Here is a 24,584-nt window from a genome sequence, read left to right as displayed (position 1 = left end):
AACATAAAATACACTAAAAGCTGGTATTTGTATCACTTCATACTTGCCAAAACCTGAAGCTGCTTGTATTTCTATGACTACTTTCTCTGACCCCCAAATGTTCAAGTTATTAAAAAAAATACTTGGACATTATTTAGGAAGAATTACCTAAATTTTTAATAAAATCTAATCAGGTGACTAATAAATATTAATTATTTAAAAGGGTACCTGTAACATTTCAGTATAAGGGTTAGGTCCTCAATTACAAAGAAAACCGTAGTTGGCAATTAGGAGATCCCTGCCTCCAACAGAGCTCCCACTGCCATCCAACATCCAAGCCATACCCTTGCCATTTTGTTCCAACTTACACACAGATAAGCCTAGCTTACTGGTCAGAACAGCCATTTCAAGTGTCTCTCTTCTCAACAGCAATACTTGACTATCTGTCTCCTCAAGAAGGGACAAACACCCAGAGTGTTTTTATTTTTGTTTGGAGGGAAGGTGGAAGCGGGTATGTGTTGTAGTGGCTGCTGCAGCAGCCTATTTGTTCAAAGAACAGAGTGCTCAGAAACAAAACAAGCCCTTCCTTCTCCGATCACCAGGAAGCACTGCTAAAATAAACAACACTGTTTCCCATTGTCAAATATGATGCAAGTAAGATATCCAAGCCATATTCTGCTCCCTGATGAATGCTTACACTGGTCTAACCCCTAACTTCCCTAGAACAGCTGGCAGGTAAGCTAGAGAGAAAAAACGTTGGGCCCACAGTAGAGGCAGCAGGACAACGCCAAACACTAGCTCAAGGCCGAGTTCTCAACTCTTTCTGCCCCCTCAGATCCTTCAAAAGCCACTGCCAACAGTCCCCATCTCACTGGATACCATATCAGTCTGGACAGATTTAAGATTTTTCCAACTTAAACAAAAAACATCCAGAGACCAGCACCTAGTAAAGACTGGAAAAGAAAACAAAAACAAAAACAGATCAAATTAGTTTACAGAAAGATATAAAATACTATAATACAATGCAGCCAAATTTCACATTCTAGTCATTAAGAGAGACTGTCACAGGCTTTCAGGAGATAAACTGTGCAATTCTTAAAAAATGGTTCCAAATAAAATATACAAGTTTTGCATATTTTTTCTCACTCTTTTAAAGAAGTAAACATTTCTACAACAAAAATATAACGAACACTATCCAGAGTTCCTTTATTGTTAGAAAGAATATACATGGAAAAATTTTTTCTCCAGCTAAAATGAAATTTTTTAATTTATGTTTTTATATTTCTAGGACTAAGCTGGTTTACGGTTCAGATAAATCCCGTAAGTGAGAAAGGTGGGACAAGTAATAAAAGTAGGTATAGTAATGATAAGTATGTGGGTTGGCTCCTTGGTAGTGCATTTTTAAGAAAATGATTATTTCTATAATGAGAGTAATAGACGTAGAATGTATAAAGAAACGGTCCCCTAGTTATGATGGCCAGTGTAAGAAATTTAGCTGATTTCAATCAAACACAAGGGTGTTGTGAAACTGAGAGACTCTCCCCAACAGGAGGGGGCTTCTATCTCAGAAAGCAGTGTTTTGTTGATAGTTCCGCACAAAATTAAAATACAATCTTGGTACATGAAAGTACTATTTCATTTACTTGGATGAATTAAATTACAGTTAAAGAATTAATCCAAATAAAGAAGTGTACACAAATATTTGCTGTGTTTGAACTAGAAAGAGTAAAATAGGTTAAGACCAAATTTAAATCAGCTATTAAACCCCTTCAGGTAATATAATCAAAACATAATTAGTTATGACCAAATCTAACATCTCTCTTCTATTATCTAGGAAAAACATATAGTTTATCTTCCAAACTAGGAAACTATTCTGGGACATTCTGTAAAATCCAGGATGTATGGTCACTCTTAAAAGAAAGTCATCTGCCATAAAAACCAAACGAAGAACAAGAAAAACAAACCTTAAAGCCATCAGGGCTGCAAGTCATAATAAACTCAATGAGGCTAGTGAACTACCAAAGAGTAGAACAAAGTGACCCTCAAAGTGACCAAACCACAACCTTTTTATCTTTGGGGTCGATTTAAAAACCAAACATTCAAAAGGACAATCTGAATAGGCAGAGCCCACTACTGTCAACAGCAGGCTTGCCAAGTCTTGCTCATTTTGATCCAATGGAAAATATTCCCTTTACTAACTAGTAATTTAAGGGGTACAGAATACACCAACACATCTGAAAACTTACATGTGTAGGTGGCATGGTCAAGCAAGCAGACGAGCTTTGAAGGGCTGGGGGTCCAAGCTCTGTCACTTCCTAACTGCAGGATCTTAGGCAAGTAACAATCTCTATGAGCCTCAACTGTCTCATCTGTAAAATGAAAGCACCATGCAGCTCCTAATGGTTTAATAAGGAATAAGTAACACCTAGAAAGTGTGCTGCCCAGTGACACAGGCAGGTGCTCAGTAAACGTCACTTCACTGTCTACAACTTGCATAGACTGGAAGTGGTGATATCGGCGCCTTTCAAATTAAACTGTCAACGATACCCCAGGTGTTTTAAAAGCCTCATAAAAGTTTATAGATAAAAAGAACTAAATAAAATAATGTATTAAATATGCAGTTCTCTCACAAATATTTTAAACAGGCTCCCAACCACCTCAACTATTAGCTCCTATCTACATCACTTCATTCAAGTTAAATACAAAGAAACTCACTAAATTTATATAAAATTCTACTTATGGACTTTTCAGACACATTTTCACTTCTGTTATCTTGATTCAAAGTCCAGCAAAGCAAACTCCTCTAGTGGAATAGGTTACTGGCGCTTGGTATATACATACTCATAACAGGGCCTTCCTCAACCCTTGCTTAAAACTTTAAAATTGTAGAGCTTGGCTATGATAGCAGTTTATCAGTGAAACTAAAAGGAAAATGAGTGTTTCTAATACAACAGATATGAATTCCAGCTAATTTTAAATTACAAGTGGAGCTGAAGACATGTAATCATATAATAGTCCCTAAAACATTTAAGGAGCTTGCCCTTAAATTTCTTTGGCAAAACATTTCTACTATACCTACAATCTTGCTATTCAAGTTTTTGGAAGTATGTAAGAAATGTATGAAACCGTGATTGAACTCAAATGGCATTCAAACTATATTGAGGGTTCCTAGATGGGACATGGGGGTGTCCCATCACAGGGGTGGGAGGTGAGGCAGAGTGAACAGGGATTTAAGCCCCCCTCCAGCAACCCTCTACCAACCAGAACGGCTCTACTTTTAGCAAATTATTGGGGGTGGGGGGTTAGGAGGGACGGTTTCCCATGTAAGTAAGCCATTTCTTCAAATAAAATCTTATTCACCTAGAAAAGTTCATAAATCACTAGATTTATCATTTCATCCATATACACACATCCCCCAAGATACAGTCATTTTAATTTGCTTCTAAGAATGTAGAAGTGTGGCTCACCAGGGGTCTTTTTGGTTTTGTTTATTTTTCGAAAGAAGTCTCAGCAATGAAGACCTTTTGGGTATGGGGGTAAATTTGAAACTACCACTGGTTTCAATATTTATGTGGATGATACCAGAACATGTGTATGGAGCAAACTCCAATAACCTATATTTTTTGAGAGAAATGAAAATGTAAAGTAACGGAGTAGAAGAGCCTATGATACCATATCATGTAATCCCAATGACTAAGCATTTTGTGTTAACTTTTTATGGGAAGAATTCAAGAGGCTCAGCACTATTTGCTTGCAAACGACTAGTTATCATAAATGAGTTATAAATAATGGAGATAAAAAATAACTACCTGGCACTAAGTCCTAACACCTTGTAGGTACTGTACCTAGAGTGCTGTATGCATTACTTTAATCCTCACAACAATTATGGGATAAGTACAATTATTATGATCATTTTACACACAAAACTGAAACCAATGAAGTAGTATAACACCCCAGGATACAGTTATTTGTGTTTACATCTGGATTAGCACTCCCATCTAGGTTTAAATTGCTTCTTCCCTTAATCACTATGCAATACTATCTTTCATGAAAAGGACATTTATTAATAGAAACAAACAATATTAATAAAAGATCATTCAATATCACCCATGTTTAAAAATTTTGAGTTTGCAGAGAAAACAACTGAGATGTATATATAACAAATGTTAACGAAAGTGACTGCAAAGAGTGTACAGGATAAAATCCAACTGAAGTATTTATGTATGATCATTTGTGATGAATATATGTATGAAGAAAACGAAGAGATTCAAACCAAAAAGTAGTCCCAGGCACAGGCTTCTCATATAAGTAAAAACACACAGAGCAGGAAATTCGGCTAGAAGATCAAGGCTCAACCAGCTTCTCACTCTCCAAGTCCAAGGCTTTTGCCTCCATTCTCTTTTTCAGTGTTAGAATTAAAAAATTAAGTCTCAAAGTCTATTCTACATCTGACCTTGTTACCACAGGCTATATGAATCTCAGCCTTCCTTCATCTGCTAACTCTTACATCCTTAAGACATTAGGTTAAAAGAACTGGCTATATGATCTATAGATATGAGTTCTCATAGCAAAATCTATGGACCACTGTCCTTACTGAATGAAGAGTTTGTAACCACCTACCCTTTTCCTTGGGAGTGTGAATAATTTGGCTCACCCCCTTAAAGCTGTTCCATTCTCAATCTTCCTCACCTCAGAAAATGGCGACTCCATCCTTACTATTGCTCAAGCCAAAAATTATCAGTCATCCCTGAAGGTTTGCTCACTTTCTCTCTCAACCCACTCATAATCAATCCATTAGCAAAATCTGTTAGCTTTCTCTCAAAAACTATATCCAGAATCAGACCACTCAGAATCTCAACCACTAGCACCCTGCCCCAAATCACCATTCCATCTCATCCAGTTAACTGCCCTAGCCTCTTAACCTGTCTCCAAGCTCTGGCCCTTGGCCCACTACAGGGCATTAACACAGCAAGCAGTCACCTCTTCACTCACAATGCACAATGTACCAAACATGCCTCGGGACCTTGACACTAGCTGTTCCCTATGCAGGACACACTCTGCACCCCCAGATTTTCACAAGACTTGCTCTCCTCTCATTGTCTTTGCTTAAAAGTAACTTCCTAACCATCTCAATCTCTCCTTATCCTGCTTTATTTTTTTCCACAGGACTCAACACCTTCTAACATACTATACAACTTCCTCATATTTACTGTCACCTCATTACCAAAATGTAAATTCCATGAGGGTAGAGACCCTAGTCTCTGATGCTCACTGATATGGGTCTGTGTCTAGAACACTATCTTGCACACTGCAGGTGCTCAAATGTTTAAATAAATGAATCAAATATTAATGACTAAACACCTGATCAAGAGTGTTAAACTGGGCTTCCCTGGTGGCGCAGTGGTTGAGAGTCCACCTGCTGATGCAGGGGACATGGGTTCGTGCCCCAGTCCGGGAGGATCCCACGTGCCGTGGAGAGGCTAGGCCCGTGAGCCACGGCCGCTGAGCCTGCGCGTCCGGAGGCTGTGCTCCGCAACGGGAGAGGCCACAACAGTGAGAGGCCACAACAGCGAGAGGCCCGCGTACCGCAAAAAAAAAAAAGTGTTAAACTTCCAACACTCTATACAATTATCAACAGTGGGATTTTTTTAAAGCAGAAAGAGAAGGCAGATTAAAAGGCCAAGAAGAAGTAAAGCATTTCCTCCCCTACCAAAGTGATTTGCAATCTGAAACAGCTCTAGTTGAGTGTAGAATGATAACAAGACAAATCAGACTAGGCAAGCATGCTGCCCTTTGTTCAGATAAAAATCTCAAAGGGCCGTGACATAGTAAAAACCTGTACCTGGAGCCACCATCTCATCCTCCCTACCTACCTACTTCCCTTCATTGTACTAACTCCATTTCAGAATGTGTTCCAGATTTTACCTCTTCAATTGTCAATATCCATTTCACAGTGTGCAGTGATATATGCTTCGTGTATTATGGTTGTTTCCATGCAGTCAAAAAGGACAGCCTGGTGTGGGCAAGCAGCACTTCGCTCAGCTCACTCTATACAAATTCAAGCATCCTGCTGATGTCAACACATGAAGAACCTCTCCCATCTCTGCCTCTCCATTACACTTGAAGAATTAAATGAAAAAGTTACTTTAATAACTAGCGCTTACCCCAACATGAGTGCCAGGCGCCATTTTTAAGCTACATGTACCAGACCATTTAATCCTCACAAAATCCCCAAGAGGTAGGCATAATTACCCCCAAATTTACATATGAGAAAATTGAGGACATATTACAGAATCACTAAGGAAGTCCAGAACCATCCTCTGTAAAGATGAAGAATGTATCCTTTTACAACTCTCCCCAGGAAGGTATACATAAAAAAGTGGAAATAAACACAGGTCAGAAAAAAATCTGCTCATCGATACAGAAGGAATGATGCAATCTGAGAATCACCTTTCGTAATCCCTAATGAAGTAATGTCCCTAGGCAATGATTACAATGCATGCTAGAACGCTTAGGTGAAAGAAAGTTTGATGGGAACTTCAGAATGGATGCATGAAGCTGTCAACACCTACACCCATCAAGAATTAATCTTATCTCTAAAGGCAGACATGAATGCTATACCCAGGAACACTTGCAAAAACATCAAGTAAATACAACCTGTGGATGCTTGGATTCAGATTCAAGCAAATCAACTGTAGAGAAGCAACTGAGACAATTCAGGGCATCTGAATATGGATATTACATGTTAAGGAATTGTAGTGAGGTAGCATAAAGGCACTGTGGTTTTTTGTTTTTGTTTTTTAAGCCCTTACCTTTTAGATACATGATAAATATTTATAGGAGAAATTTTATATCTGCATTTGCATTTGCTGCAGTACTCCAGCAATAACTGATTCTGAATCATCAATAAATGCTAAATCCAGTGGAAGACTGCTGGAGAAAAGAATATTGAGTCTCAATCAAGTTTGTCACTCCATAAATCACTTAATAATTACTAAAGGAAAAAAGGTACATTTATAATGGAGCAATCTGGTGGATATCACCTAAACCAAATAATTGTTTGACATCCCCAACAGTGGGACAAACTGACATCCCTATGTAACATTCCTGCCAACAATGTTTAACCTAATCTCTAATCATGAGAAAGCAGCTAGACAAATTCAAATTGAGGGATTCTCCCGACCAAAGGGCCTGGACTCTTCAAAGTGACACTGTCCTTAATGACAAAGGCTTGAGAACTGCTCTAGATCAAAAAGACTAAACAACAACCAAATACATGAGCCTTGACTGAATAACGGACTGAAGAACTAAAGGATAACACTGGAATAACAAGGTAAATTAGAACACAAATTGAACATTCTATAACTGTATTGTACTGATGTCAAATCTGAGTGTAATGGTCATGCTATGGTTAGGAAGAAAGTCCTTATTCCTAAGAAAGGCATGTCAACAATGCCTGAAACTCTCAAATGATAAAAAAAGAGCCAATATGGCAAATTAGTGATCTAGGTGAAAAGCATACAGGTGTTAACTGAATGGTTCTTATACTGGTAACTCTTCTAAAGGTTTAAAATTTTAAGATAAATATAAAATACTCCAGCAAAAAAAATAAATAAATAAAGGGAAGGGGTGGTGGAGATAAAGCAAGAGTGGTAAATGGTGATAACTGCTGAAACTGGGTGATGGGTACAATATGGAGATTCGTTAAATGAGTCACCTTTACGTATGCTCGAGTCCACATCTTAATTCTCACGTCTATAAAATGAGAAAAACATGTACCTCAAGCCAAATTCATCAAGATAGATTACTAGATAAAAGTCCTGTGGAAAAAAAGTAAGCATTAAACTGTCATATGCTGTCAATTCTTTCAGGAAAGCTTGAAGACGACCTATAAAATAAAAGCCTGCTGAATTGAATGCCATGTTAATATAACCACTCCAAGACCTCTGCACTCATCCCTGCTCTTCTGCCCCCAGTTAATGGCCATGGCTCGCTCCCTCACTTTAGTCTCAGCCTTGCCTGAGCACTATAACGAAAATATAAGGCCACATTTGTCCCCTTATCCTGCTGTTTCTCTTCACAGCATTTGCTAGTTTGTCTCCCTCATTAGAATGTAAGCCCTATGAAAGCTGGAACTTTGTCCTACAGTTTAACCCTCTGTTCCCCAAACACATGGTAGTGCTGGCACCTACTAGGCACTCAAAACAGGTATCCTTCAGTCTAAAGGGACTTTATAGCTCTAATAACAGTACAGTGTACACTGTTTTCTACAGATGCAGTGATCAAAAGTATAGCTTCTAGTTTGAGACTACCTTTAGGATCCTGACTTGGCCCCTTACTGAGCTGTGTGGTCCCGGGTACCTTTCTGCTTCAGTTTTTTCATGTGTAAAATGGAGATCACACTATCTAACCCTTAAGATGGCTGAATATTCAAGGGGTGGAGGGAATACACACACACACATATATGTAACACACACACACACACACCCTGCTTAAACCAGCCACTAAGAATTAGGTATTACAAACCGTAAGATTTACAGATCTCGGACATCCAACCAGGTCAACTTGGTGGTTTACCGTCATGTTTTCTGTTCTCATCCTACTTGGCTCCAATTTTATGTTCCTAGAAGAACAGAGGCCAAGAAGTTTCTCATTTTTCCATGAGACTGAGGCCAGAAAATGTAAACACAAGAGTCTTCCTGGTAGACCAGATTCTAATTCTCCCAGGAGGCCAAGTCATAAAATAGAAGATCCTGAAATTGGGATGTTTCCTCAGGCAGATACTTTTGGTTAGAAAATTTTAAAACCTTCTCATCTTCTCCAAGGTTTAGGGAATACAGGATTTTCAAGTAGTAAACAATAGGACCACGAACAGGATAACTTTAACAGAATTTGGAAGGACTGGAAGAAATTATGCCCTGAACTGAACCTAAGAAGTGAACATAAAACTGAGGCATGGTTTTGTAGATTACAAACGCAGCTGGATTTTTCTCTTACATTTCAAAGACAGAACTAGTAGACTGGTATAAAAATCCAGGAAAGTAAGATCAGAAGTGCTTTCCTTGGATGTCAGAAGGTAGGAGATGTTGAAATTATAAGTAGCTTCCAGTTATTTCATCCTAATCAGATAAAATATTTAATAAAGGAAATGATATTAGAAGGAATTTCTTTTCTTCACTTTAATCTCCTTAAACTGAATTTGCATAAAATCCTGGCCCTCAGTCTATACATAAGAATGCCATTCCTGAGACCAATCATGCTACTAGTCTGGTGGACTAAAGATCATCCCTGATGGAAACTCAGTGTCTAAGGTTTTCAAGGTAGTATACTTCACAAAACTGCTTTCTCATGTAACTGCCAACAAAACAGAAGGCAAGCAGTATACCAGCACAAAAGAATGACAATCAAAACAACCTACTACTGGGTCATATATTTACTTAATAATGGTTGAAGCAATTTTTTTAAAAGGACACTTAAGTACACCTTCCCTGCAACATACGCCCGGCAAAGACCTTACCGCAAAATTTCGCTTTTTATTCAGCAGCAGAAACTCACCTTGAATCCGAATCAAAACCAGTACTGAACAATGTCTTATATTCATAATTTGCACACAGGACACCTGAGCAACTGAAAACAGGACAGGTATCTGGGACTTTGGTCCTCCATCCTTCTAATACAAGCAAAGACTACACATGGGTCCCCACACGAGGACCTTCCCAGCACCTGAAATCCAAGCTCAGCTATGACCTGACCACCACACAGTCAATGTGTTCTCATACTGAAGTATATCCACAGCAATCTGGCTGTTATAGCTGCACTTGGGTTTCTACACCTGACAAAATTAAAGCGTTATAATAGGCAAGGTAGGTGTCAAGGAGACACTGAAGTCTAAACAAAGACAAAACCAGGAATTTTTTTTTTTTTTTTTGGCCACGCCACATGGCTTGTGGGATCTTACTTAGTTCCCCGACCAGGGATCGAACCCTCGCCCTCAGCAGTGAAAGCACGGAGTCCTAACCACTGGACTGCCAGGGAATTCAGAACCAGGAATTCTTGATGCTAGGACAGAAGCAGGGAAATGCCACTTTATGAGCACTGGGAGCTCCAGGTCGAGGTTTTAAGTCCCTACTTTCACTTGCAATTCCATTTTTAAGCTCTCATCCACATCAACCTCTACTGAAATGTTCCCAAAGTGGGTAAGGATTCCCTTAACTAGGGCACTGTAATCATAATAAAAATGATGGGGGAGAGGGATGGGAACAAATCAACTGTATCCTGGACTTGAAAGGTAGGGAAGAACAAACTGGACCTGAGTTTATTTGCACTTTTGCTGTTATGTATCTGGAGTGAGAGTGGGGAAGTAATAAAGACAAAAAGGGCAAGTCAGTCAAGGTAATGACTTGGCTTCCATTCCATGGAAACATGAAGCCTGACCAAAAATTATAATATTGTATCATCCTCTTGTTCTATCCTCTGACTAGAAGAGCACCTAATTTTTTTCATAGTAATACTATATTCCAAGGATCATGTGTCATATAAGCTAATGTGAATTTCACAGATATACCCTGAGCAAAAAAATGTCATTTTCTAGATAAAGCAGTCTTTTCCAGGAAGCAGTATTTCAAACCTGTAAGGCTTTAGTACAGTGGGTGTAAACCATGCTTAAAATAAGCAATCACCCAGACATCTAAAGAAAAAGTGGACTATGAATACCAATTTCTGACAGTTCATACTAAGTCAACGCCTCAGTCTTTGTACAGCTCTCTGAAGTCTGTACGTACACTTAGCCTAAATGGGCATACATAATCCACGAGTCCAGAACTAGAAACTGATACTACTTTTAAGACATGAACATGTCTGCCATTTACTAATTATAAGTCCTACTGTAAATCAATGACCAATTAACTAGATGGTTTCTGTCAATGTGTGAGCAGCAATTTTTGTAACCTAAATGCTAAAAGAGTTCTAAAGGCAATTAAGGATGTCTTTAAAGAACATCTCAAGCCCATCATCTAAATCAGAAATTACAAGATGGCAGCCATACCTGACCAACAGATACATTTCCTTAGGTCCATGGTGCTTAAATATTTTTAGTTGCGACATCTTAAAAATCAGACTTCCTGTAAAATCTGGATTTCTGGCTAAGAATAGGATAGAAAAGGACAAGCTGGCAAAACCTGGCCCACACTCCCCATGGCAATAATAGACTGTAGTGGTAAGCACCAGCACCACAAGTATGTGTGCACCCACACACACACACACACACACACACACACACACACCCCTACCTTCCCCCCACCCCTAGCAGCTCTACCATTTTACCACGGGCCCACCTAACTCCTTTCAGTCTTGAATTACAACACTCCAAACTATGACAAAATAAGGCTGATTCATACTTACCCAGTTTTTAAAACACCGTAGTCAAAAGAATTCAACATATAACCTTTCCATTTCTTAGGCAACTTTGTTAAACAGCTTTCATTAACTCATGAATATATTTACACTTCACATTGCCATCTCCAAACACAATGAAAATGATTTCAAAGTTAGCAGCATTACTATTCGATCTTCTTGGTCACATTCTTGTTTCTTCATCCACTATTATACACTCACACACACACATATTTCTCAACCCTGCTTCATACAGCACCCAATACCCTACATCACCCAATATTTCATTATGCAGCTTCAGAGTAAAATAATCAGGTAGAAAAAAAGCCACAAATTAAGTCTGAAACAAAGTTGGACTTAAAAAACTGACAGTTAAGTACACATCAATACAATATGTGCGTTCTCTTGTAAATGGTCTTATTTTTGACTTGGATCACAGGTACCCCTGGCTTACAAGACAATTATTTAAAAATCAATCAAGCGTGTTAATGAATGTTAACATGTTAATGTTAATGAAACATATACATTCCAGCAACATATGCTATGTTTAAAAAATAAAATAATACTGTTGTATTTTAATTCCTTTGTAAGAAAAATATCTGTACCAATAGGAGTGGAAAAAAATCTCTCAAAATCAACAATTAAAAGGAAAGATGTAGTTTTATAATACATAGCTCCATCAAAAATGAAAAGTAAAATACTAACTGAAGATATCACGTAGCAGCAGAAATCAATTAGGCTATGATCTATCTGCTCCATGTATTGATTTTACTGAAAAAGGGTCATCCCTAAAGATTTAGCAATTGGCAATTAGCAATCAAACATTTACTGAAGATTAAAATACTAAGTTTTCCATCCACCTGCCTCAAATCACCTGGACACTTAGCCTATCTAAAGTAATTCTTTTCTTTAGATTGTTCCCTGTTCTTCACTTTTCCCAACCTTCTCACTTAAAAAACACATTAAACCTAAGTACTAGTTATACAAGGTCAGATGAGAGAGATGAACACAAAGCCCACTTGCAAACAGTTTAGTTGTTGATGAGGAACCCCACTGCACTCAGACTGGGAAAGGCCAGTAGCTACTGAATAAACGCTGCACATCTGTCTGACAGAGAGGCCGTTCCAAGCAGTGGAGTTCATTCATGGGCTCCCTCACACACACATTCTACGTTTCACGGATGCAGAAGCTAGACCTTGCTTAATTAGCATGCAAGCTATTATGCAATAGGGCTCATGTTCACTAATACAAAAATTTCTGAGCAAGTACTATATTCCAGGTTTGATTCAGTCTTGGATTCTGGTAGCTTACACATAACAAAATTTATCTTTTGGAGTCTCTTCATTAAGAAAGTGGGAATAATGGAAAACTACACAATAAAGTTTGATAACTTGCCTGAGATCACAAAGCTACTTTAATGACATACTGAACACCTACTACCTCTAAGGTCGTGTTATCATTTTATCTTCAAAGACGCTCCAACTGAGGGATCACTCCCGTCTTACAGACAGAAATGAGGATCCAAGAGGGTTAAGACTCCTAGTGTAGGTGCCAGGAACCAAAACCAGGTTCATTGTTTCTAAAGCTCTTTCTGCTGTCCCAGTGTCAGTTCTTTGTTTATTCCAACATAACACAACCAGGATCTTCATTTCGGATCTTAATTTCTTCTATTCATTTAGAAAACAAAAATCGGAGCACTTATTGAAGCAAAAGCCTTTGTATCCAAAACAATCATATACAAAAGTAGTAAGTAAAAAAGGGATTAAGGCTAAAATAGGAAATCAAAAAATCATACATACATAACATTTTATCTACATTTAACACATAAACGTATTTGCCAATCTTAATATGGGGTCAAGCACTTGGAGAATGGGATTGATGATGTGGAGCTCCTTGCTGACCGAAGTTTCTGCTGCTTGATCTAAACTGTACCTATAAATGCATCATCTACAATCTCCATTCCAGTTTCATTAAAGTGGAAAGCTTTAAGAAATCTTGTAAAGCAGTCTACATACAGAATCATCCTGGATTATTGTTATTCTTCCTCCAAAACTTTGGTATTACAGCCATATCTAATTCTATAGCCGTTATTTTAGTGACTCACCTTTATCAAGTTTTTCCAAAGAATCCAACTTGGTTTTCAGGAAAAAAAAAAAAGTTTGCATTCATTTCATCAGTTTACATATTTAAATTATTATAAAAGCAAGATTACCTGCCATGAAAGAGTCTTGGAAACCAACACAACTTCTGATAAGCATACAACTCTCTCAGTGCAAAGTGTACTGACTTGAAAGCAACTTACTAGCACAAGAGGTCAGCATGCTATCTCACATTCAAGAACTGTTTTAGACAGATAGAAGAGGATTCCCCATAAGGCAGCTAAGTGAACATCAACCTTGTGTGCAAAGCAGAGCAGAGGACAGAAATGAAACAGACCTGACCCTCAAGAACATGTAACCTACCAAAGGAGATATGAAACATTCACCAATTAACTGTAATACTAAGTAGAAAGTGGTCCATGTGATAAGACACAGAAACACACCATGCAAGTCCAAAGGAAATATTATACTCATAACAGTGCAGGTCCTCAATATTTGTTTCATGTACCACATGAGTTAAATGAACTTGAAGCATGTTTTCATGGAGATGATGGGGTAATACAGGAGGGCATTCCAAGAAAAGCAGTGTGACACAGGCACCGAAGGAAATAAAAGGGAATGGTATTTATAGGGATCTACAGCAATTCTCTTTACTTAGTACTATACGAAACGGAGAATGAAAGAAATTGAGAGATGAGGTTAAAAAAAAAAGACTGGAGTCATATCACAGGTGGCCTTGGATGCCAGACTTCATTAGGAATATCTTTGAAAAAGAGCACATTTCTGAATGTGCTGTAATTTGGCAATGGTGTTGACACAATCAACTGATATGGGACGGTAGTGACAATGATTTGTGTTATTTCCTTAAAAATGCATCCCAATTTAATTCTTTCAAAGTATGTCAAGAACTTATATTCTTGCACTCCAAAAAGCATATTTACAGGCATTGATTATCCTCCCCCCAGCAATATGTTAGAGAGACCACCTAAGAAACTGCAAGAATCCAAGCAAGAAACATAAGTAGTTCAGCTAGGGCAGAGAAGAGACTATATGGGATTGAGACTGAAGGAACAAAGAGTTGGATTGGTTCAGCCACATGTGATAGAAAACAGAAGCTACAAACAGAAATAAGTTAGACAAGTTTTGGGGTAGGCAACTCATTAAGTTTGAACCACATTGAGTTTGCAGACCCAAGGGAACATCCAGGAGGCTATAACCAGCACAGAAGAGTACAAAATGCCAGAGTTCTTGACTTGTTACCAAAAAAAAGGCAAACCATATGAAGGTCAAACTACATGAAGGCAAAGGTACAGTATATAAAGAAGAGGGAAAGGAAGGAATCAAAGCAGAAATCTCAGAAAACAGCACTGTAAGAAGCTAAGAGAAATGGTGAACCTAGGAAATCATGTGTCTGTAAATAAGGGATCAGCAATTTTTTTGTAAAGGACCAGATAATAAATATAAACAAATGAATAGGGTTATGTTCCAAAACACCTGCATTTATGGACTCTGATATTTGAACTTCATATAACTTTCATAAAATACTCTTAATTTTTTCCCAACTATTTAAAAATGTAAAATCCTTTCTTAAGCTCACAGACCATACAAATGCAGGTGACAGGTTGGATTTGGCCTGTGAACCATACAGTTTGCCAACTCCTGCTCTAAGTACAACAAGGATAACAGGACTGGATTAACTGTCTTTTTCCGAACTTCTGAGGGTAGTTTTTCCTTTAGATAAATTGAGAACTTACCAAACATTCATTAAATTTGAATGATTTCTTTAAATCTGACTAATTCCTTAAATTTGATTCCCCTAAGAGATTAACTACATGTGTTGGTAACATTTCTTGTTGGTTTAGAACTGCCTTCCACTAAAAAGATGTATTCCTCATCTTGAACAGACAAATTCTACCTGAACTACAAATACAGTGAAGGTACTAGATGAAAAACATTACTTCAGAATTTCCTCAATGCTTTCACACTCAGTTTTCTTTAAAGTGATTTTATAATCTAAAGGTGAGAAGATTCAACAGCAGTCTGCATCTGAAACATGTAGATTCTAAAAAGCAACAAACAGCTGTACTGAATGTGTGAGTCACGAATAACCAAAGAATTTAGTGCAGAATGTCAAACTTCTGACAGGCAGTCTTCATACATACAAACCATGTCTGGTGAGGAAGGATTCCTTACCCCCAAGCCACTCCTTGTACCTTAGCTGTAAGCTCAGGGGCAGGAACAGGACTCCTTCTTCAATCACTTGCTGCGGCAATAAGCTGTAACCCAAGAAAACTTTAGTACCAAGTGAAAGTACAACATTGCCCACAAGGCTCAAGTCTTTCGTTACTGGATAACTATTTTAAGTTGCCCGATTTCAAGTAGACAAAACACAAAGGGTGATTATTAAAGATACAAGCTAAGCTGTTAAGGGAGGGCTCACAGAAGGAAAAAGAGACTAACTTAGCCATCTGACAACTAGAACAAATATGTTTCCATTTGAACTTCTGTCTGCCACCAACTGACAACAAAAGTATCACTAGCTCCTAGTTATCAAATGTTGCCAAGCAAGTCAAGCTACAATGACCTACGGTTGGCCAGTTCCATACTTGAGTTCATTATTAGACCCTATGCCTACAAAAAGTATCTAAAATGCAAACATTTTGTAGCAATTACTTTCACAAGATCCTAAACTTGGGACACAACTCTAGAGTACACAACTTTTGCCAGGTTTTCTAACCCAAAAGGCTTGACTGAGGAGAAATAGAAGAGACTCTTCACTGCATTATCAGAAAACCTACTGCTTTGCAGTTTTAGGAATATCACTACACTCCTATTTCTAAACTTATAAAACCCAAGTCATAAATTAAACTCAGTACATCGTAAAACTCTTTACTTACAAAGAACTAATTCAATGTTATCGTAAAATTTTAAATATAATCTGATTTTCAATGAAATTAAAAATGAAGGATATTAAACATAAAATAACTTGTGAAATCTCTTTTAATGAAAAAGAATTTGATTTCCAAAGTAGCTATCTATTTTTATTCTTATTTGAAAAATTATCCCGAGGATATATAAATGCTATTTTATTGTACATACCTATATTCACTTAGAATTAAACTAATTATTATTTAAACCATTAACCTTTAATTCTTCATGTAAAAATTCCTAAGTAGAAATGAGAAAACTTCAGGAAAAAACATTTTCCCAGGGCTTTCACAACTCTAAATATGCCAATTGTGATCATCCTCTGGGCAAACGTGCTAAGACATGATAAAGTGTTCCTAAACTAAGTAACCAAAATATATAAATGTCCTGCATAGATCTTTTTTTAACCTCAAAATTCCTCTTCCTGAGCCTATCCCAAACGTAAAAATTTTCTACGAAGTTCACACAGCTTTTCAACAGTGTGTGGCTTTAAAATTCAAAAATTGTCTTTTCAATCTATCTTTTACCTAGCTGAAATGAAATACCAATGTGTTAAATCAAATTTCAAAGTGAAATCAAAGGACAAGCCATTTCTCAAACTCTCAGGGGACCTCAGAACTCAGTGTCATATCTCACCTACCAAATGCATGACCCCTCCTCCTCTATCTACCTAAACATTCCCACTGCAAGAGGTCAGGGTAGAGGTGGAGAGAAAACTCACCATCTCACAGGCAATTCGTTACTTTTTCAGTTGTTAGAAAAGGTTTTCCATATGCTGAATTGAGACTGCCTGGAACCCTGCAGCTTGTGATCTTTCTTCTACAGCTATGTCCTTCCATACTACAGCCTTGAAAACCGTGTTTGCCAGAAAGGAATAAAACTCTTACGATGCTGACCGATGACAAGACTTTTCAATACCTTTTTATTCTGGAGACACGTCTACCTAACAATCTACAACTGGTCTAAGCAACCACCTTTTCAAATGGCTTTAGTCATCACCTTTAAAAGTCTGGTTTCACAACATCCATTACTCTACCGCATCAACTTTCAGAATTAACCACATTTATCTACTTTTCACGCTAAATTAAAAACAGGGAGAATACAGAAAGACAACTTTACATACACACGTTTTAATAAAATTCAAGCTAAATGGTACCTGCAAATAAATTTCTTCTTGGGAGGGCTGGTATCTACATTCGTTAGTACACAAACTTGAAAGCGCAACACAAGCAGCGATTCATTATAATGGACTTCCAATTGCAAACTAAGAAAAAGAACTGAAACTTCTAAGTGACTAACACACAATTGTATGTAGTTCAATAAAGATTCATTCTATATACTACACCCTGAAATCTTCCAATGGGGACTCCCACGAGAGTCTGTGCTACAGTGCAGTGGGTCTTTAACACGAGAAATGCTGTGAGAGCCTCAACACAGTACCTGCATCTAAAATTTCAAATCTCTTCTATGCTCAGTTTTCACCATAAAGAGAGGAGGAATGCTCTTCAGGCCTACAGAGTACCACAAAAAAGAAACAGGAAAACCTCTCTGGGAATCCAAGAAAAGACTGCAACTTCCACATCTTTTACAAGAGTTGTCTAACATTAGAATATTTCCTCAATTCCAAGATACATAAATGATCTGAGGAAGGTGGGAAAGGAAAATAAGTCATCAAGGGGTACACTAAGAGGTATACATTTCAGAATCTAAAAATATAAAAGATATGCATCTTAAAGTTGAGGAGTTACATAGAATAGGCTACCTGCAAGCGCAACTGCAAACCACTGCATATTAGAAGGAAGGCTTCCCCAAAGCCTGTCAGAGATATACAAGCTCATGGTGGCATTTTTCATTCATTTCCCCCAAAGTATGGATCTTATTTTAGGATCCAATTTCCCCAAATGGAAAGCAAGCAAAACTGTTCAAAACCAGTAAGTCTTTGTGTTTGTTACCCATTGACAACCTACTCAAAAACAGGTTTTATGAACAATACAAAAAGAAATTTTTTGTTGTTTAATCTTACTTTATTTAGGTCAAGGATCTCTTCAACACAACTTCATCATTGTTACAATGTCCTTATCTGTAGCCATGGAGGCCTCCGCCTCCAGGGAGGAGTTCACCTTGATTATTTGCAAAGGGCCCCTGCCCAACCTCGCCAGGATTTCAAGGAAGGTTAATTGAATTATTATTTTAAATACACTGTACTATGTGGCTTATCTGAACTGGAGTAAAAAATGTATGATCCACACCAAAGACTGTGAATCCTGGTTGTTACAGGATACAAAAAAAAAAAGGAACACAGAGGAAATACATTTAACTAACATACTTGAAGCTCTGTTAACAAATGTACAGTACTTGGCAGCTATGCTAAAGACAAAGAAGAGTTCTGAATTTTCATTCCAAAGGTTTATGGAATGAACAAATACTATGTCTATACGTTGACTCAAATACATTGACTGTTTAATGATACTTGTTTTCTCCCTAAAACAAGGTGAAACAAAAGAAATTTCAGTATCTCCATTTCCCAGGTTCTGATAGCTCCTAAAACGCATAACTTAAAGGGAGGACTTAAACTGCCACATAATTTTAAATGTTTCCTTTTTAATACTGTGCTTTTCTTTTCTTCATTGTTCCCATTCTCTTTAAGCAGTGTATTTCAGTATAGAGAGAAGAGGGCCAAGAAAGGGGCAATACTCAGGAGGCTAAACAATGCAATCTTACCCTCCCCCAAATTCAGGGAGAACAAGCTTGGGGACACAATGGTATGCCTGACCAGACTCTCCAGACCTGATCGAGAGACACTGGTGTCTTTTCCACTTTACAGTGTGCAAAGAACGGAACGATTTTCTAATGCTCTGTGATTGGCAGCGTTTCAACAGCGCTTGGACCAAGACCCCAGGCTTAACTTCCTAACAGCTCCTTTTCAAAACTGACCCAAAACATGGAATGTGCCCAAGCCTCTGGCGCTGTAGGAAGCTATCTTCCCAAAGTTCGAACATCGAATTATTATCATTTTTATTATTATACCTGGAAGGGAAGGGGGGGAGGAAAAAAAGCACACACCACACTCTACGTTACCGAATTCACGGAAGAATGGGGATTTCGGCGACGGCTTGAGGAGTACCTGACCCAGAACAGAGAACGAAGAGCTGCCTCCGGGCCGCGGGTCCCTGTCCTCGGCCACAGCGTTACCTGGAGTGAACGGACTGCAGGATCGCTTAACATCCCTCCAAACCTGAAATCCTCTACCTCAAGAGCAATCAAAAGCAGAGGGAGCCAAATTTCTTCCGGAAGGCGCAAAAAAGGCCACAACTTGGATGAATGAAACTGGGCTAAGGGCACCCGGAGCAGGGCTGTCGCTGAAGTCAGAAAACGAGAAGTCAAAGATTTTTTTTTTGACGTGAGAGCCGGTTCTACGCGACCGTGGTCCAGACAATCGCACAAACACGCTTTGGAGAAGGTTTTATTGAGCGCGGACAGTTCCGGGGCGGCCGGCGGAGGCGAGGCGGAGGCGGGTGGGCGGCGGAGCTGGGCCGGAGCGGGCGGCAGCGGCGGGGCCGGCGACGAGGCAGCTTCGCGACGGCGGGCGCGGGACCCGGGCCGGGGTCGGGCGCTGGCGCGTGTCCTCCCGCGGACCTTCCACTGGACTCCCGCGGGCCGCCCCGCCCCCCGTCCCCCGCCCGCCCGCCCGCCAGCCAGACCGCCCGGCGGCCGCGTGCGAGGCACACCCTCCCGCGGCCGCGCGCACGCGGCCTCGCCGGGCCGGCCGGCCCCACGCGCCCCCTCAGCGCGGACGCCCGCCGCCCGCAGCCTGCGGCCCCGGCCCCCTCCGGCCGCGCGGGGAGGGCGGGGAGGGCGGGGGGCGGCGGCCTAGCGGCTGCGAGGGCGCCCGCGCGGAAAGGCGGGTTCTGAGGGGAAGGTCACTTACCCGCTGCATGGCTTTCAGGATCAAAGCCAGCTCGTAGCGGGGCATGCCCGAACACGCAGCTCTCGGCTCCGAACCGAGCCGGCTCCCGGGACGCAGGAGGGCGGGGACCGCACGGACCGGACTGGACGCTGGGCCGGAAGGCTCCCAGGCGGCGAAAGCACCCTCCGGCCGAGCGAGCCCGGGCTTTAAGGCTCTGGCAGCTGCGCAGACGGGGCGCCACGCCCCCTCAGCGAGCCACGCCCCCGTAGGCCAAGCCACGCCCCCTCTGTAAGGCGGCTGCGCCGCCCCCCTCCACAGCCGGGCTCCCCGCCGCCCGCGGTCCCCGCCGGACCCCCCACCCTGGCCCCGCAGGTGCTGCGCGGGGGGAGGCACCGCGGGTTCGGCCGGGAACCTCCAGCGCCAGCCGCACGCCCCCTCCAACCCTGCCGCCGCCGCTGCCGCCGCGCTTGCTACGTACAGTTCTCGAACCAGCTGGAACTTTCCATGCCTTCCGTCTCATCCTGGGCGGCGGGCGAGCCTGCGCCCCCGTGTGCGCGTGCGCTGCGGTGCGGTCTGGCCCGTGCGCGCGCCCCTACCCCGCGACTTATCGGCGTGAGGGGCCTGCTCCGTGGCTGCGCTGCTCCGTGCGGGATCTCGGCCGGACCAGGGGCTCTCTCCGCCCCCGGCCGCGCACCTGGGTTCCGGAACGTTCCCGCTTCTGTCTGCGTCCCCCACCCGCACTCCGCGGGGGATACAGGGGCTGGGGGGCCGGCTACCCCTCGCGCCCTTGCCCACAGCTCTCCGTTCCAGTGCGGCTGCTGGCGCGGCTTCCCGGGGCCCTTTCTGCGGCGAAGTGGGCGCCAGGCGCAGGCAGTGGGCCGCCGGGTTCGGATCGTGCCCGTCCCTCGCCGGCTGCCTGACCTTGGGCAGGCTCCTACAAAAAGGGGATGCGAAGGGCACCTACTTCCCAGGGCTGTGATGCCTCTGAGTGAGTTGATGCTCTTAAACCGCTGAGAACGATGCCTGCACAGACCGGCATTTGTTATTCTATGAGCACGGCCTGACCCACGTGCTGTTGCTAAGGATAGGCTAAGACTTTGGCGCAAATGTTTACTGGGCGTTCATTTAGAGAACCAGCTGAATGCTTGGAAAGCCACTTAGTAACTGTCCAGGATCGTGCGTGCCCTGGAAGGAGTGGAGCCTCATCCTGTGTACCCCTTACCCCCTCAAGCACGAACGCAGAGGTCACCTCCCTCCAGCCGTTGGCAGTACTCTCCCTGACAGGAGTTGTACTAAATGCATTTGTCTCCAGCTGCACTCTTTAGAGTCGGAGTCCCCTGCAACTGTAGCCTCTGCCCATGCTTGCCCCATTAAAATGGTCCGTAGGCGAAATGTCTGTCAACTTTTAAGTGCTTTAATAATAGGTAAAACTTACTGAGCACTAACAATGGATCAGGCACCACGCTACGATTTTTACATTGCAATGAGGCAAGAACTATTCTTAACCCCACTTTAGGGATTTAGAAATACAGACACGCAAAGGTTATGATAGTAACAAAGTTTGCATCCAGACTATGGAGACTGAGCTCATACTCTTATTCAGTAGACGTGCTCTGTGTGAACCAAGAACGAGTCCCTTTGTCACCTTATCCAGACACCTTTCTATTTCTCATCCCCAACCTCCCATCCATCACCAGAGATAAGGATGGTTTGAACACAAACTCTTCTGTGATACCTGGATTTTAACATTTTCCTTTCGTGGACTACACCACACATATTCTTCCAAAGAGAAACCATAGAAGTATTAATACAAATTACCTGGTTAGTGTAATTTCGCCTTCGGATATAAAGAGTAGAATATTGTAAATAAATAAGGAAGTAAGGAATTTTCTGGACCTTCAGAAGTGAGTTACAGGTTTCCCAGGATGGTCCCTACTTCAACTGTCCCTCCTGTTATCAATCATATGTCCCCGTTTGAATGAGAACATGTGGACCCCAAAGGAATATGCTGAGCCAAAGACCAGGGCAATACCAAGAGCTGACTTCAGCTTTTAGCATTCCACCTAGGAAGCGCCACAGTTTCCCCCAGTGCCCAGGGGTGAGTGAGAATGTGGCTGCTGCTTCTCCTCCTCCCTCTAACCTGAGAAGTAGCATAAGGAAATTAGCCTGATTGCCTAATGCTTCAACACAGTCAGCACCCCCAACTCTCCCAAGCTGGTGGCTGCCTGAGGGCTCATTCCATTTCTTCTGAAAAGGAGAAAATGGAACATTGTACTCCTTTGATTATTTGAAATGCTGATTAAAACAGGCCTTCTGCAGTGAAATTTGTAAATAATGAAGTATCCCATGTTCAGTAGCTGTTTACTGTTCCATCTTTTGTTGTTGTTAATAAACTTTACACCCCTTCAATTTTTTTTTTTTTTTTTAAGCACAGCTGCAGAATGCTGGCGGGATCATTTAAAAATAATAATAAAATCATAGAGAATGCTGCTGCGAATTTAGTGTCTTCCTACTGTAACTATAAATGTAAATTCACCAAAAAAGGTTTTTGTGCAATGTATAGTCATCATTTAGAATTATAAAATATTTCTTCAGTATCCATGTATAAATTTTAAGATTGCTCTGATGCTTAAGAATAAGCTTAACCAAAAAGGTGAAATATCTGTATACTGAAAACTACAAAACACTGATGAAACAAATTAAAGCAGACACAAATAAATGGAAAGATATCCATGTTCATGGGTTGGAAGAATTAATATTGTTAAAATGCCAATAGTTCCCAAAGCAATCTACAGATTCAGTGCAATCCCTGTCAAAATCTCAATGACAATTTTTAGAGAACTTCTTTAAAAGAATTCTAAAATTCATGTGGAATTTCAAAAAAAACGCTGAATAGCCAAAGCAATTTTGAGCAAGAAGAACAAAGCTGGAGGCATTATAATTCCTGATTTCAAACTGTATTACAAAGTTATAGTACTCAAAACGGTACTAGCATAAAAACAGACATACAGACCAATGGAACAGAATAGAGAGCACAGAAATAAACCCACACATATGAGATCAATGGATGATTTTCAACAAGGGTCTAAAAATACACAATGGGAAAAGGATAGTCTCTTAACATATAGTGCCAGAAAAACAGGATATTCACTTGCAAAAGAATAAAATTGGACTTGTCTTACACCACACACACACACACACACACACACACACACACACACACACATCAACTCAAAATAGGTTAAAGATGTATATATAAGACTTGAAACCATAAAACTCCTAGAAGAAAACATAGGGAAGAAGCTCCTTGACATTGGCCTTGGTAATAATTTCTTGGCTATGACACCAAGAGCAAAGATAGACAAATGGGATTGCATTAAACTAAAAAGCCTCTGCACAGCAAAGGAAATAATCAACAAAATGAAAAAGAAACCTACAGAATGGGAGCAAATGTTTGCAAACTATATATCTAATAAGAGGTTAATATCCAAATATATAAGAAACTCATACTATTCACAGCACTAAATAAATAAATAATAACCTGATTTTAAAATGGGCAAAGGAACTTAACAGACATTTCTCAGCAGAAGGCATGCAAATGACCAACAAGTACATGAAGAGGAGCTTGACATCACTAATCATCTAGGAAATGCAAATCAAAGCCACATTGAGATATCACCTCACACCTGTTAGAATAACTATTACCGAAAAGTCAAGAGACAACAGGTATCGCGAGGGTGTGGAGAAAAGGGAAACCTGTACACTATTGGTGAGAATGTAAATTGGTGCAGCCACTATAGAAAACGGTATGGAGGCTCCTCAAGAGATTAAAAATAAAACTCCCATATGATCCAGCAATCCTTCTTCTGATTATATATCTAAAGGAATGAAATCAAGATGTTAATGAGATATCTGCACTTCCATGTTCATTGTAGCATTATTCATAACAGCCAAGACAGGAAAGCAGTCTAAATGTCCATGAGTGGATAAAGAAGATGTGGTAAATGGGACATTATTCAGCCTTTAAAAAGAAGGAAATTTTGCCATTTGTGACAACATGGGTGAACCTGGAGGACGTTATGAAAGTGAAATAATCCAGACACAGAAAGACAAGTACTATATGATACCACTCATATGAGGCATCTAAAATAGTTCAACGCATAGAAGCAGAGAGTTGAATGGTGATTGGGAGGACCTGGGAGAAGCAGGGGAAAGAGGAGGTATTAGTTAGTCAAAGAACACAGTTTCAGTTCTACAAGAAAAAAAAAATTACTCTGTAA

At 40.5% G+C, this 24,584-nt stretch overlaps 2 protein-coding genes across 3 annotated transcripts in view; both read right to left on the bottom strand.

Annotated features, from left to right (window-relative positions):
- Positions 1 to 20,370, bottom strand: part of MRPS6 (mitochondrial ribosomal protein S6) — a 65,536-nt gene extending 45,166 nt beyond the window's left edge. Inside the window, exons 1-2 of the mRNA XM_049709864.1 lie at positions 20,326 to 20,370; positions 19,476 to 20,267 (exon numbers count right to left, since the gene is read on the bottom strand). Coding sequence (XP_049565821.1) covers positions 19,476 to 20,267; positions 20,326 to 20,370 — 837 coding nt within the window. The remainder of the gene's footprint in view (positions 1 to 19,475; positions 20,268 to 20,325) is intronic.
- The window catches only part of SLC5A3 (solute carrier family 5 member 3), a 33,737-nt gene extending 13,273 nt beyond the window's left edge, over positions 1 to 20,464 (bottom strand). The window contains exon 1 of one of the 2 annotated variants that reach the window (XM_033418239.2): positions 20,326 to 20,464. The gene's annotated coding sequence lies outside the window, so the exon portion shown is untranslated. The remainder of the gene's footprint in view (positions 1 to 20,325) is intronic. The other variant, XM_033418240.2, reaches the window with a different exon arrangement.
- Between the last annotated feature and the right edge of the window lie 4,120 nt (positions 20,465 to 24,584).

The sequence above is a fragment of the Orcinus orca genome, chromosome 5, assembly GCF_937001465.1.
Source record: "Orcinus orca chromosome 5, mOrcOrc1.1, whole genome shotgun sequence".
NCBI lineage: Eukaryota > Metazoa > Chordata > Mammalia > Artiodactyla > Delphinidae > Orcinus > Orcinus orca.
This window is presented reverse-complemented; position numbering and strand designations above follow the sequence as displayed.